The sequence below is a fragment of the Anolis sagrei genome, chromosome 5, assembly GCF_037176765.1.
Source record: "Anolis sagrei isolate rAnoSag1 chromosome 5, rAnoSag1.mat, whole genome shotgun sequence".
NCBI lineage: Eukaryota > Metazoa > Chordata > Lepidosauria > Squamata > Dactyloidae > Anolis > Anolis sagrei.
In genome coordinates, this window is record NC_090025.1 from 4449266 (window position 1) to 4462846 (window position 13581).

Sequence of the window (13581 nt, forward strand, 5' to 3'; positions counted from 1 at the left end):
TTGGTTTGAGGACCCCTGGTCTTAGAGAGCCCTCAGTGTGAGGTAGGCCTCAGTATGAGTAGCCCTGGTGAGAGAAGCTTCAGTGAGAGAAGTCCCAGGTTGAAGACCATTGTGTGTGAAGCTCCAGTGTGAAGGTTGCTGTGTGTGAAATGCTACTGAATGAAAATTCGGTGTGAGAAGAGTCTCTGTGAGAGCGAAGCTGTTTATCTGCATGAGAAAGAAGCCCAGTGTGGAAGCAAAGAAGGAAGTGTAAAGAACTTGATTTGCGTTATGGAAACCTTGTTCTGGTAAATAGTGCAACCATATTATTTTACTACTAAGAGAAGCCTCCTATGGAAGAGATCACATTGGTCTCTGTGTTTTTGTTCTTTCTATCACTTTGGGCTACTGGTCCTGGCTCACGCTGCTGCTAATAAGTTACTCTGCTGTACATTCATGGGAAGGGTCTTTTGTTAAATAAGCCCACTTGCCCAACAGTCTGTCAGCTGGGCTCAAGTGGCCTTTTGTGCCCCCTCTAACGCCATGTGTCCTTTCCTCCTTCAGAGAGTTTGAGGAGACCATGGATGCCCTGCAAGCGGACATTGACCAGCTGGAGTCGGAGAAGTTGGAACTGAAGCAGCGCCTCAGCAACCAGTCCAAGCGCACCATTGAAGGCCTGCGTGGCGCCCCTCCCTCCGGCATCGCCTCTGTTATCTCTGGCATCACGGCAGGTGATTCCTCATTGTGGCCGTGAAGGGTGTGGCGGGGGAAGCCTCAGGTTTAGGGCAGGAGACAAATATTTGACCAGGGGAGCAAATGCCAAGGCCGTGCCCTGTCCATGGGTGCTACGAGCTGAAGGAAACCATCTAGGGAACACTCCCCACGCCTATATTCCAGAAAAGCTGAACTGCAGTACAGCCAGGGGAATGGTTTTTAAACTTTGCATATTTTTAATGGTTTTTAACTGGGATTTTTTTGATACTGTTCATATTTAACCCTGTTTTAATGTTTGCATATTGGTATATTTTAAATTCTATACCAATGTTCTTATGTTAAGCTGCTTTGAGTCTCCTACAGGAGAGATAAAGCATGAATATATATATATATATATATATATATATATATATATATATATTTAACAACAACAAACCAGACAAGCAGGGAGGGTGTGCGTAAGTGGCCGCTTCATGTAAGTGGGCGCTTCATTCATTCTATAGCGGGTATGGGCAAACCCAGGCACGGGGGCCAGATGTGACCCCTTGGGCTCTTTTCTCAAGCCCTCCTCTCCCTCACCATCCTATCCTTCCTTCCTTATCTATTTCCTTCCTCCTTCCCTCCCTTCTTCCCTTCCCTTCCACCCTTTCATTCTTCCTTCCTTCCTTCCCTTTTGTTCTTCCTTCCATCTCTCTTTTCTCCCTCCCTCCATTTCCTTCCACCCTTCTTCCTTCCATCCTTCTTTCCCTCCCTCCCTCCCTCTCTTCCTTCCTTCCTTCTGTCTCTTTCTCCTTCCTCCTTTCCTCCTGGGGATGTTTGGCTGGGAGAAGAGAGAAATGGAATGATCAAGGGTCTGAAGAACAAGCCCTATGAGGAGCGGCTTAAGGAGCTGGGCATGTTTAGCCTGAAGAAGAGAAGGCTGAGAGGAGATATGATAGCCATGTATAAATATGTGAGAGGAAGCCACAGGGAGGAGGAGGGAGCAAGCTTGTTTTCTGCTTCCTTGGAGATTAGGACGCAATGGAAGAATGGCTTCAAGCTACAAGAGAGGAGATTCCATCTGAACATGAGGAAGAACTTCCTGACTGTGAGAGAGAGCCGTTCAGCAGTGGAACTCTCTGCCCCGGAGTGTGGTGGAGGCTCCTTCTTTGGAAGCTTTGAAACAGGGGCTGGATGGCCATCTGTCAGGGGTGATTTGAATGCAATATTCCTGCTTCTTGGCAGAATGGGGTTGGACTGGATGGCCCATGAGGTCTCTTCCAACTCTTTGATTCTATGATTCTAAGGTAGGGAGGGAACATGAGAACCATGTTTCAAGATTTCAAAGGGAGTCTCATTGAGGAGGAGGGGAGGGAGGGTGACTTGTTGCTGCTCCAGAGACCAGAGCACAAGGGGGCAATGGGTTCAAATGGCAGGGCAAGAGATTCAACTGAAACAATTAGGAAGAACTTCCTGAGAGTAAGAGCTATTAGAGAGTGGCCTAGGCTGCCTTGGAATGTGGTGGAGTCTCCTTTTCTGGAGGCTTTTCTGCAGAAACTGTCTATTGGGAGTGCTTTGCTTGTGCCTTTTTGCATGGCAGGGGGTTGGACTGGATGTCCCTTGGGGTCTCTTCTAGCTCTAGGATTCTATATCAGGAGTGGGCAATACGGGGTGTAATTGATACACTTTTCTCTCCCATCCACCATCTCATCCTGACCAAGACCAACCCTTTTGGGATCCAAACGTCTCCCATCTTTCCTTCGCTTTCTGCCTCTGAAAGAGAAGAGGAAGGGGAGGAAAGTACAGGGAGGGGACTTGAGGAGAACCCCCTTCCTCACAGCCTACCCACCCTGCTCTGGTCTCCCATTCAGCCCCCAAGTTAGAATGTTTGCCCATTCTTGATCTAGAAGATGGTCAAGAAACTGCTATGTACCTCACATACCTACCGCTAACAGAGTCACTGAGTTGGAAGAGATCACATGGGCCATCCAGTCCAACCCTCTGCTATGCAGGAAAAACACAATCAAAGTACCCCCCATAAATGGTCATCCAGGTTGTCCAAGAAACGACTGTGCCCCCCTGTTGTCATCACGTGGGGCTGACTGTCTAGTTCTCAGGAATGGGGCTGACCCTTGGGCAACCTAAGGGCACCTGCAGCACAGATCCCAAGCGAACTTGCTCCTGGCGCTGTCTTTTCCCTCCTCGTTTTCTATGTGCTCTGCCTTCCTCTAACTCTGCCCCTTCTTCTCCTCTCTTCCACGCGCCCCGTGCAGAGGAGCAGCAAAGAGGTACCGTAGCATGTGCCGCCCCTTAGCTGTCTGTGGATGGGCCTTGCAGGGGGGACTTTGTGTGTGGGGATTGGTGGTGGGATGAGGCGGACCCCCTGTCTAGGAGTCCCTTTAGAGGAGAAGGGAGCTGGTGGTCAGGGAGGCCCCACAGGAGAGGCTTGCCTATTTATTTATTTACTGCATTTGTATGCTGCCTTTCTCAGTCAGAGGCGACTGATACATGAAAACCAAACATGAAAACCAAACGTTAGACTCACTGAAGACTATAGATTCACAGGCCCTATATTTATTCAGAAAGCCATAGCAAAAGCATTCCGTTTCCCTTGGGAAACCTCTCCCTGACCCCTCTTTTCTCTCAATCTTGGGGGGTTTGGTGGTGGGATGATGCAGAGACCTGCCTAGGGTCTCTTTAGAGGAGAAGGGAGCTGGTGGTCAGGGAGGCCCCATAGGAGAGGCTTGCCTATTTATTTATGTATTTATTTACCACCTTTCTCAGCCAGAGGCGACTGAAACATGAAAACCAAACATGAAAACCAAACGTTAGACTCACTATAGATTCACAGGCCCTATATTTATTCAGAAAGCCATAGCAAAAGCATTCCGTTTCCCTTGGGAAACCTCTCCCTGACTCTTCTTTTCTCTCAATCTTGGGGGTTTGGTGGTGGGATGACGCAGAGACCTGCCTAGGGTCTCTTTAGAGGAAACCAAACATGAAAACCAAACGTTAGGCTCACTGAAGACTATAGATTCACAGGCCCTATATTTATTCAGAAAGCCATAGCAAAAGCATTCCGTTTCCCTTGGGAAACCTCTCCCTGACCCCTCTTTTCTCTCAATCTTGGGGGTTTGGTGGTGAGATGACATGGAGACCTGCCTAGGGTCTCTTTACAGGAAACCAAACATGAAAACCAAACGTTAGACTCACTGAAGATTATAGATTCACAGGCCCTATATTTATTCAGAAAGCCATAGCAAAAGCATTCCGTTTCCATAGGGAAACCTCTCCCTGACCCCTCTTTTCTCTCAGTCTTGCAGAGCACCTCCTCCCTAATTCCAGGTGGCAATCCTGATAAATCTGGCCTTTTCATTCAAAGCTTGACCTCCCTCGCTTTGCCAACTAGTACATTCCTTTTACTATCACTATTTGCCCTTGACTGTTCGACCTTTTCCTCGGCCTCTTTTTTTTCTGCCTGCACCGAAGCATCTTTGCCTTGAGAACCAGCTATCCCAGAATCCTCATGTTCACTATGGCTAATTGTACTCTCTTGACCATCATCTCTATACACAAACCCCTGAGGGTCAGCAGAAACCTGATCGTTTAACTCAGACATTGGAACCTCTACAAACTCATGATAATTCTCCTCAGAAGCCTGAGGCAAAGAGGCCATCGCAGGCTGCACTCCTATACTGGAGTCAGTCCAGCCACTTTGGGGGGGGGGGGGGGCACCCCTCTGCTCTTTGGGAAAGTCAAAGGATGGAGGCTCTAGGAATAGGCCACCCCTTTCCCCCACCATCCCAGACTCTGGTTGTAGGAAGAGAGCCCTAGAGAAGAATTTGAGAGGGGAGAAAAGGTGGGGAGGGGGCCATTGCAGTTGCCTACTTTTTGGTCAGTGTCCCCAAGCTCTCTATCTCCCCTTGGTGCATGCTGGGACAGTTCCACAGCATGACTAGAAGCCCATTGTTTTGTCCTGCCCTTCTTTGCATGAAGCAACCGCCAATGTGGTTTCTGTCTCTGCTTGAGTGTGTGAGTTCCCTTTCCCTCTTGTCTTGTCTTGTTTTTGTGATTGGCATGCCCTTTCATGGGTGGGCAGAGTTCCCCGTGACTGGCAATCGGTGGGGGACCTGCCAAGTCAAAAGTGAGCCCAGCTGCTCCTGTGTGGACACATGATGGTTGCCTGCTTTGGCTCCGAGCATCTTCAGGAACATTCTCATTTGATATCCTGACTTCCTTTGCAGGCTTAGGGGCCGGCCAGATGATGATGGGGGGCTCTGGTCCAGTCCAGGTCAAGGACTCCCCGCTCCTGCTCCAGCAAATTGATGCCATGCAGCTCTCCATCAAGCACCTCAAGAATGAGAACAACCGCCTCAAGGTGAGGGGTGGAGTGAGGCCCCAGGAGTCTTATTTACTTAGATTTATTGTCGAAGGCTTTCATGGCTGGAATCACTGGGTTGTTGTAGGTTTTTTTGGGCTATATGGCCATGTTCTAGAGGCATCCTCTCCTGACGTTTTGCCTGCATCTATGGCAAGCATCCTCAGACGTAGTGAGGTCTGTTGGAACTAGGAAAAAGGGTTTATATATCTGTGGAATGACCAGGGTGGGACAAAGAACTCTTGTCTGCTGGAGCTAGGTGTGAATGTTTCAGTGCCTTTCATGTTCCTTGATTCGTGTTTGGGCAACGCTGCTGCGTTTGGGGGTCCCTATGTAGACTTCTCCACAGCTGCATGGTACACAGTAGACTCTTGCAGAAGTGAAAATGAACAAAATCTGGCTACCAGTATTAAAAAATTCTAAAATTACAACGGCAAAACAACAGAGAGGAAACAAGCAAGGACATCTAATCACCTCTCAACAAAAGTTTGCTCCAGGCACTGCCAGGCAATCAAATGCTAATCAAGGTGATCAGTTGAAACATTCACACCTAGCTCCAGCAGACAAGAGTCCTTTGTCTCACCCTGGCCATTCCACAGATATATAAACCCTTTTCCCCTAGTTCCAACAGACCTCATTACCTCTGAGGATGCTTGCCATAGATGCAGGCGAAACGTCAGGAGAGAATGCCTCTAGAACATGGCCATATAGCCCGAAAAAACCTACAACCCACTTATTTACTTATTTATTTAGAACACTACCCGCCCCCTGCCATGCGTTGCTGTGGCCCTCATGGGGGTTCTGTGTGGGAGGTTTGACCCAGTTCTATCGTTGGTGGGGTTCAGAATGCTGTGATTGTAGGTGAACTATAAATCCCAGCAACTACAACTCCCAAATATCAAGATTCTAATTCCCCCAAACTCCATCAGTGTCCACTTTTGGGCATATGGAGTATTCGTGTAGAGTTTGGTCCAGATCCATCATTGTTTGAGTCCACAGTGATCTCTGGAAGTAGGTGAACTACAACTCCCAAACTTAAGGTCAATGCCCAAAAATACCCACCCAGTTATTTTCTTTTGGTCATGGGATTTCTGCGTGTCAAGTTTGGTTCAATTCCATCCTTGTCATATGGTTCATCCTTGTCAAGTTTGGTACAATTCCATCCTTAGTGGAATTCAGAATGCACTTTGATTGTAATAGGCAGTAAGAGCTTACTTACTTACTAGGCAATCCCTCGTTGGACGAGTAAGATGGTCTTCCATTATGGATTTCCTTGTGGGTCCGTATGTGGCTGTGGAGCCCTATTCTTGCTCTAAGGCAGTAAGAGCACCTTGAGCTCAGAAGCTAATAGGCAGCCAGTGCAGCTGGTGTAGAAGGGAGTTGTGCGCTCTCTGTACCCTGCTCCCATGAGCAACCAGGCTGCAGAGTGTTGGACTAGCTGGAGCTTCTGAGCAGTCTTCAAAGGCAACCCCACGTAGAGTGCATTGCAGTAATCTATACGGGATGTAACCAGAGCATGGACCAACTTGGCCAAGTCCAACCTCCCAAGATACGGACACAGCTGGCGTGCAAGTTTTAACTGTGCAAAAGCATCCCTTTCCACCGCTGAGACCTGGGTTTCCAGGCTCAGCGATGAATCCAGGATCACTCCCAAGCTGTGAGCCTGCGCCTTCTTGTAAGCATTTCAAACCTGGTATAGTCAAGAGGGAGGTGTCAGCCTGTTCCACAGACCAAGACTGAGAATTGACCTTCTGCTTGGGTGGTGTTAACCTAAACTCACGTGATTGCGTAACAGTTGCATCACACACCCTTCCTGCACCTGTTGTGGCTCAGCTGGAGCCTCAGGAAGAAGATGATGGGTTTCAGATTCCTGAACGTGTTCCTGTTGTTGATACAGACAATGTTGATGCAAAAGATGAGGAGTTTCATTTTCCCATGGCAAGGGATGTTTTGGAAGTTGTTTCTGATCTTAGAGAAACTTCCCAGGTGCAGGTGGAGGAGGCGAGCTCTCAGCCTGCCGATTCTCAGGCTAACAAGCGATCCGACCTTGAGGGCTCTGCAGATTTAGACAGGGAGGATCCCTTGCAATTCAGGGTTCGTCGCAGTGCGAGACTTGCTAACAAGAGGGAGGTTAGAGGTCAACGGAATGCGTTCATGCTGGGAAAGTATATTAAACGGGCTGTTTGAAGTCAACTCTTTGTCAATGCAACTTCTTTGAATTGCCTTGGCTTATGGGCAGTGCTCTTGGCTTCTTGGGACTTCGTCTTTGTAAAGAAGACCGTTTTAATGCCACCGAATGCCACCAAATGTGAAGGTGCGAGTGGTAAAACACCCACTGCCACCTAATCTGTGAGGGAAGCCGGGCAACGATCAATATCAGCCTAGGAGCTATTTTATAAAGGAACTGTTAATGACAGAAGGTTTTATTCAGTGGATAGCGTAGCGTTTATTGTCTCTGGTTAACTTCACTATTGCAGGCTGTTCAACTTAGGGGAAACTGTTTCAGGCAAGGCTTGAGGAAAACAATAACAAGTTTATTTTAACAGGAGTATAACATGTTTATTGTTTAACTGTTTCTTCACAAGAGGCACAAATCTTGATGGTTACATTAGAAAGGTTTCATGAGTAATCTCAGGCACAGACTTCAAAACGTTTCACAGCAGGCACAGCAGGCTTAAACCCAGCCAAACCTTGATTCTTAATTTAGAATCAACAACCCCCTGTAGCTCTCTCACTACCGGGTCCTTCTCTGCAACCACTTTGGTCACCAATTGCTTCCCTGAATCCCCACCCTGAGATTCAGTCTTTCCTATAGCACACCGGCTACAGACACATTCCCTGAATCTCCACCCAGAGACTCAGTCCTCTCAGTAGCTCACCGGCTTACTGACTGACTTTTTAAAACAGCTGCCTCCTGAAGAGGCAGTTGGCTCCGCCCCTGTTGCTATGGCAACTCAGCTAACGCCAAGTCACCATCTCCAACAAAACATAATCCTCCATACTTACCATCCCTAAACTACTGTTTAAATTACACATAACCAAAGGAATAAAATTTACACATCGTCACAGTCTTGTTCTTGGCTTCTTGGGACTCTGTCATGCTGCCATGGAATCTTGTTGGATCCATGCCTTTTGGATCCATGTTGGATCCATGCCTTCATGTGGTTTGTTATTGAACTTTGGGAACTTTGCCTTTGCATTTAAGACTCTGCTTTTGAACTTTTGAAACATTCTCTTTATGTTAAAGACTTTGTTTTTCTTCAATAAACTACAAAACCTTCAGCCTTGGTGTGGTGTTCTGAGCAAGGTGAATCTATCCTGAGCTGCGACAGCACCTTGTTTGAGACAAGCAAGAGAATGGGCTCAGTGAATCTGCCTTTGCAGCTGCAGGGTGGGCTCTTAGGGTCTGTGCAGCATCACAGCTGGGTTCAGTGTGCTTCTTCCCGCTTCCTTCCCTCTCAGGGAGCTCAGATGAGGAGGGAGTTGGCGTCGCTGACCCCTCTGCGCGTGCCCAAGCTCTCCCTCCCCAAGGACAGGCAAGGAGAGGAGGTGGTCTCCAGCTCGCTCTACCGCAAGACCAGCCAGATGCTGGAGGCCCTCTACCAGATGAGCGCCAACGCCAAGGTGGTGGACATCACGCGGCAGAGGACGGGTGAGCTTCATGTTGGGCCGGACAGGAGGCGTAGGACAACTTTGCCGCCTTCCCTTCCATCCCTGACTGTCCTTCCTTCCTCCCTGCAGCTGCCAGCCCAGCGGCTCAGCTCCTGGAGCAAACGGCCCGCCTGAAATCCCTGAGTGAAACCATCGATAAACTGAAGGTAATCATTGGATGCCTCTGAGTACTGGCAGCTCCTCTAGGTTGCAAGAAAATGGAGAGGGAGGCGGCAACTGGTGAGGATTGTAGCCTGCCATGTGGGAAGAAGATATCGTGAGAACTGTTGGGTTTCATCCCTGGACTGCCCAAGTCTCTTGTGTCATCAAGTCTCCAGACCTCAATGAGTACCTAGACTGGAGATAGGATTAGGCTGAGAGATTCCTCCTCCACATTCCTATGCATGTTTACCAAAAGGGCTGTGACTTTCCTCCTCCTGCTATCCATGGTATTCTCCTCCTTTGAAGATGTAGGAATGAAATCTCTGTGAGGGAACTTCCTTTTAAAATGTCTTTTTATTGCCCTGGGCTGGCCATGTGAGCTTTTGCCACCATCGGGTTGTTGTAGGTCTTTTCGGGCTATATGGCCATGGTTTAGAGGCATTCTCTCCTGACATTTTTCCTGCATCTATGGCAAGCATCCTCAGAGGTAGTTAGGATGCTTGCCAAAGATGCAGGCAAAACGTCAGGAGAGAATGCCTCTAGACCATGGCCATGTAGCCTGAAAAGACCTACAACAACCCAGTGATTCCGGCCATGAAAGCCTTCGACAATACATTTTTGCCACCATCGTTCTCTTCTGCCTTTTCTTCCTTCCAGTGAGGATGCACATTTTGCCTCTCTCTTTAGGCAAAAAGTAGCTGCATGGATTTTTTTTAACTTTTTACCTCTTTAGAAGATGAGATTTTGCCAAGCTAGTGACACTCCCGGGCCACAGTGGATGATGGTGTGGGCAGTGCCCTTCTCTTGTGTTGGGTTTTATCCCTGGACTGCACAAGTCTTTTGTGTCAACAAGTCTCCAGACCTCAATGAGTAGCTAGACTAGAGATAGGATTAGAATGAGGGATTCCTTCCGCTGTATTCCTATGCCTGTTTCCCTAAAAGAGCTTTGTCTTTCCTCCTCCTGCTATCCACTCTCTCCTTCCCCTTTGAAGATGTAGCAATGGAATCTCTGTGAGGGAACTTCCGTTTAAAAGGTGTTTTTATTGCCCTGGGCTGGCCATGTGGGCTTTTGCCACCACTGTCTCTTCTGCCTTTTCTTCCAGTGAGGATGCACATTTTGCCTCTCTCTTTAGGCAAAATGTAGCTGCGTGGATTTTTTTTTACTTTTTACCTCTTTAGAAGATGAGATTTAGCAAGCTAGTGACACTCCCATCCCACTCCCAGGCCACAGTGGATGATGGTGTGGGCAGTGCCCTTCTCTTGTGTTGGGTTTTATCCCTGGACTGCACACGTCTTTTGTGTCAACAAGTCTCCAGACCTCAATGAGTAGCTAGACTAGAGATAGGATTAGAATGAGGGATTCCTTCCGCTGTATTCCTATGCCTGTTTCCCTAAAAGAGCTTTGTCTTTCCTCCTCCTGCTATCCACTCTCTCCTTCCCCTTTGAAGATGTAGCAATGGAATCTCTGTGAGGGAACTTCCGTTTAAAAGGTGTTTTTATTGCCCTGGGCTGGCCATGTGGGTTTTTGCCACCATTGTCTCTTCTGCCTTTTCTTCCTTCCAGTGAGGATGCACATTTTGCCTCTCTCTTTAGGCAAAAAGTAGCTGCATGGATTTTTTTAAACTTTTTACCTCTTTAGAAGATTAGATTTTGCAAGCTAGTGGCACTCCCATCCCACTCCCAGGCCACAGTGGATGATGGTGTGGGCAGTGCCCTTCTCTTGTGCTGGGATTTACCCCTGGACTGCACAAGTCTTTTGTGTCAACAAGTCTCCAGACCTCAATGAGTAGCTAGACTAGAGATACAATTAGAATGAGGGATTCCTTCCGCTGTATTCCTATGCCTGTTTCCCTAAAAGGGCTTTGTCTTTCCTCCTCCTGCTATCCACTGTCTCCACTCCCTTTGAAGATGTAGCAATGGAATCTCTGTGAGGGAACTTCCGTTTAAAAGGTGTTTTTATTGCCCTGGGCTGGCCATGTGGGCTTTTGCCACCATTGTCTCTTCTGCCTTTTCTTCCTTCCAGTGAAGATGCACATTTTGCCTCTCTCTTTAGGCAAAATGTAGCTGCGTGGATTTTTTGACTTTTTACCTCTTTAGAAGATGAGATTTAGCAAGCTAGTGGCACTCCCATCACACTCCCAGGCCACAGTGGATGATGGTGTGGGCAGTGGCTTCTCTTATTGCCCTGGGCAAGGCTATGTGGCCTTTCGCCATTTTCCTTCTCTCTGCCTTTTTCCTCCTTTTAGTGAGCATGCACATTTTGCCTCTCTCTCTCTCTAGGCAAAATGTAGCTGCATGAACCTTTTGATATTTTTACCTTCTTAGAAGATGAGACTTAGTAAGCTAGTTCACTCCAAGACCTTTTCTATCAAGAATGTATTTTTTAAATATTTTTGAACTTAAAAGTTCTGAATTCTGCAATCCTGGGTCATCCTAACAAATAGAAGCAAAAGCGTGCTGGGCCCATAACCCTTTGTTGGGGAATCTGAGCTGTCAGGCTCAAAAATGTTGTGGTGATTCCACCATAAATATAACAGAGCGCCAAAAGCAAACTTCATAACCAGCTCATCACATGTTTCTGCTGGTTATGAAGTTTGCTTTTGGTGCTCTGCTATATTTATGGTTGAATCACCACAACTGAGAGTCATGTTTGAGCCTAACAGCTCAGATTCCCCAACAAAGGGTTATGGGCTCAGCATGCTTTTGCTGCGCCACCCAGAAATGGGAGAGAGAGGCAACAACTGCTGAGGATTGTAGCCTTCCATGTGGGAGGAAGATATTGTGAGAACATCACGCCGAGTGCCAAGAGTGCAAGGGATGGTGTCCAGGGGTGCTGACCAACCCGTTTCTTCTCCTGCAGGGTGAAGTCATGAAGGAGACGGTCCTGCAGCACCCTGGAGCCAGCGTTCCCACCGACTTTGGCACCTTCCCATCAACCCCTTTCCTGAAGGTAAGGCATGGACTTCACTTTGGGGAGAGGAGGGGAAGGTCTTTGGGTTCCTCCAGAATGAGGGTCTTCCTGTCCCACCTCTGATCCTCTGCCGGCCATTTTCTCCTCTGCAGGCCAAAGAGGAGCAGAAGGAGGACACGGTCTACATTGGCAAAGTGACCTTCCCCTGCCAGCCAGGCCACAACCAGGTCCACAGACTGGTCCTCACTCCGGAGCAGCTGCACCGGCTCCACGTCCGCCTTGTCTCCTAAGAGAGCCCTCTCCCCACCCCACCCTGCCCCTCCCTCTCCCTGTTACTGCTTCCACTTCCTTTCTCTCCTGTCTCAGACTGACCTTGGCTGCGGCAAAGCTCTGTGTGTGCTGTTGACTGCCTGAAGCTCTGTGTGTGTGTTATGTGCCTGTCTGTAGAGTGACCTGCATACCTGGGCAGGTGCTGTGGCCAAGACGAACACTCCAAACTGAAGGCGGCCCCTTCTTCTACTAATGGGCACAGGCCAGTTGCCTCTTGGTCTCAGCCCAGGCTGTTCTGGTTCCTGCCCTGGAGGAGGTGGCTCCATATGGCTTCCATCCCCACCTCCACCACCATCACCTTGGTCTCTGGCACTTTTGGGTTTTGCTGTGGGGCAAATGCCAGGGGTGGAGAAGAAGGAGTGTTCCACCTGGTGGATCTGCCCCACATTATTCAGCAAAGTCTGAGCTGAATAATGAAGCCATGCTGCTTCAAAGGGACCAGAGGTGTGAAGGGTGCCTGCTGGTCTGAACAAGGTGAAGGAATGCTCTTTCCGGCTTAGGCTGATGGGGCAAGTGTCCCTCCCTTCTGCAAACACTACCCCTTTCCTGCAGCCCAGCCTCTTTGCCTTCCTTTGTGGGAGTGGAAGGGGGTCTCCTCTAGGGGAAGGGGACAGCTCTGCAGCCTGGAGACCTACAAGCACTTTTGAGGCAGAAATCTTCTTGCATGTTGACTTCTTGGAGCTCATGAGACAAATAAACCATCTTGAACCAAGCTACATGGTGTGGTGTCATTCTCTGAGCATGTTTGGAGTCCCTAGACCTCGTGGCACAGTCCACGCCAAGGCGTAAGGATGTTTCCAACTTTTCTTTCCCACCTGAAGCAAGAGCTAATTGTTCATAGCCATGCATTGAACTGTGGGTAGTCGTTGAGCTACAAGCCGCATCACCTCTTACTGTTGGCTGTTCTCTATGGGGCTGTAAGAGTGGCAGTCCAGCTACATCTAGCTATCCACGTGCTCCCTATCTGGGCAATGCTAAGGCCCTGCCTTGGTGATGTACCAGGCAAGCCTGACCCATATGGAGATGGCCGATGTGCTGAATAAAGGCCTTGTGGACTAGCAGAATAATCAAAGCTTACTGCTTAAAATAGATGCTTTTGTCTTAGAATCCTAGAGTTGGAAGAGACCTCCTGGGCCATCATCCAGCCCAACCCCATTCTGCCAAGAAGCAGGAACATTGCATTCAAATCACCCCTGACAGATGGCCATCCAGCCTCTGTTTAAAAGCCTCCAAAGAAGGAGCCTCCACCACACTCTGGGGCAGAGAGTTCCACTGCTGAACGGCTCTCACAGTCAGGAAGTTCTTCCTCATGTTCAGGTGGAATCTCCTTTCTTGTACAGGATGAGGCAGCATAACTTCCTTTTTTCAAAACTTAATAAAACCCATTGTATGAATCAGAATTTTAATTTTTTTAATAATGTATGCGCATACGTAAAGTTTTGTTTTACGTAGTTTTGAAGATCAAATTAGGTAGGTG

General features: G+C 48.4%; 1 protein-coding gene across 11 annotated transcripts in view; it reads left to right on the forward strand.

Moving 5' to 3' along the window:
* DCTN1 (dynactin subunit 1) overlaps positions 1 to 12816 on the forward strand; it is a 110348-nt gene extending 97532 nt beyond the window's left edge. For 8 of the 11 annotated variants that reach the window (XM_060779482.2, XM_060779481.2, XM_060779479.2 and 5 more), the window contains 7 exons: positions 544 to 710; positions 2946 to 2960; positions 4917 to 5050; positions 8513 to 8702; positions 8792 to 8868; positions 11724 to 11813; positions 11927 to 12816. In XM_060779482.2, coding sequence (XP_060635465.2) covers positions 544 to 710; positions 2946 to 2960; positions 4917 to 5050; positions 8513 to 8702; positions 8792 to 8868; positions 11724 to 11813; positions 11927 to 12064 — 811 coding nt within the window. In that variant the 3' untranslated portion in view covers positions 12065 to 12816. The remainder of the gene's footprint in view (positions 1 to 543; positions 711 to 2945; positions 2961 to 4916; positions 5051 to 8512; positions 8703 to 8791; positions 8869 to 11723; positions 11814 to 11926) is intronic. The other 3 variants (XM_060779475.2, XM_067468467.1, XM_060779483.2) reach the window with 1 other exon arrangement.
* Positions 12817 to 13581: the final 765 nt, after the last annotated feature.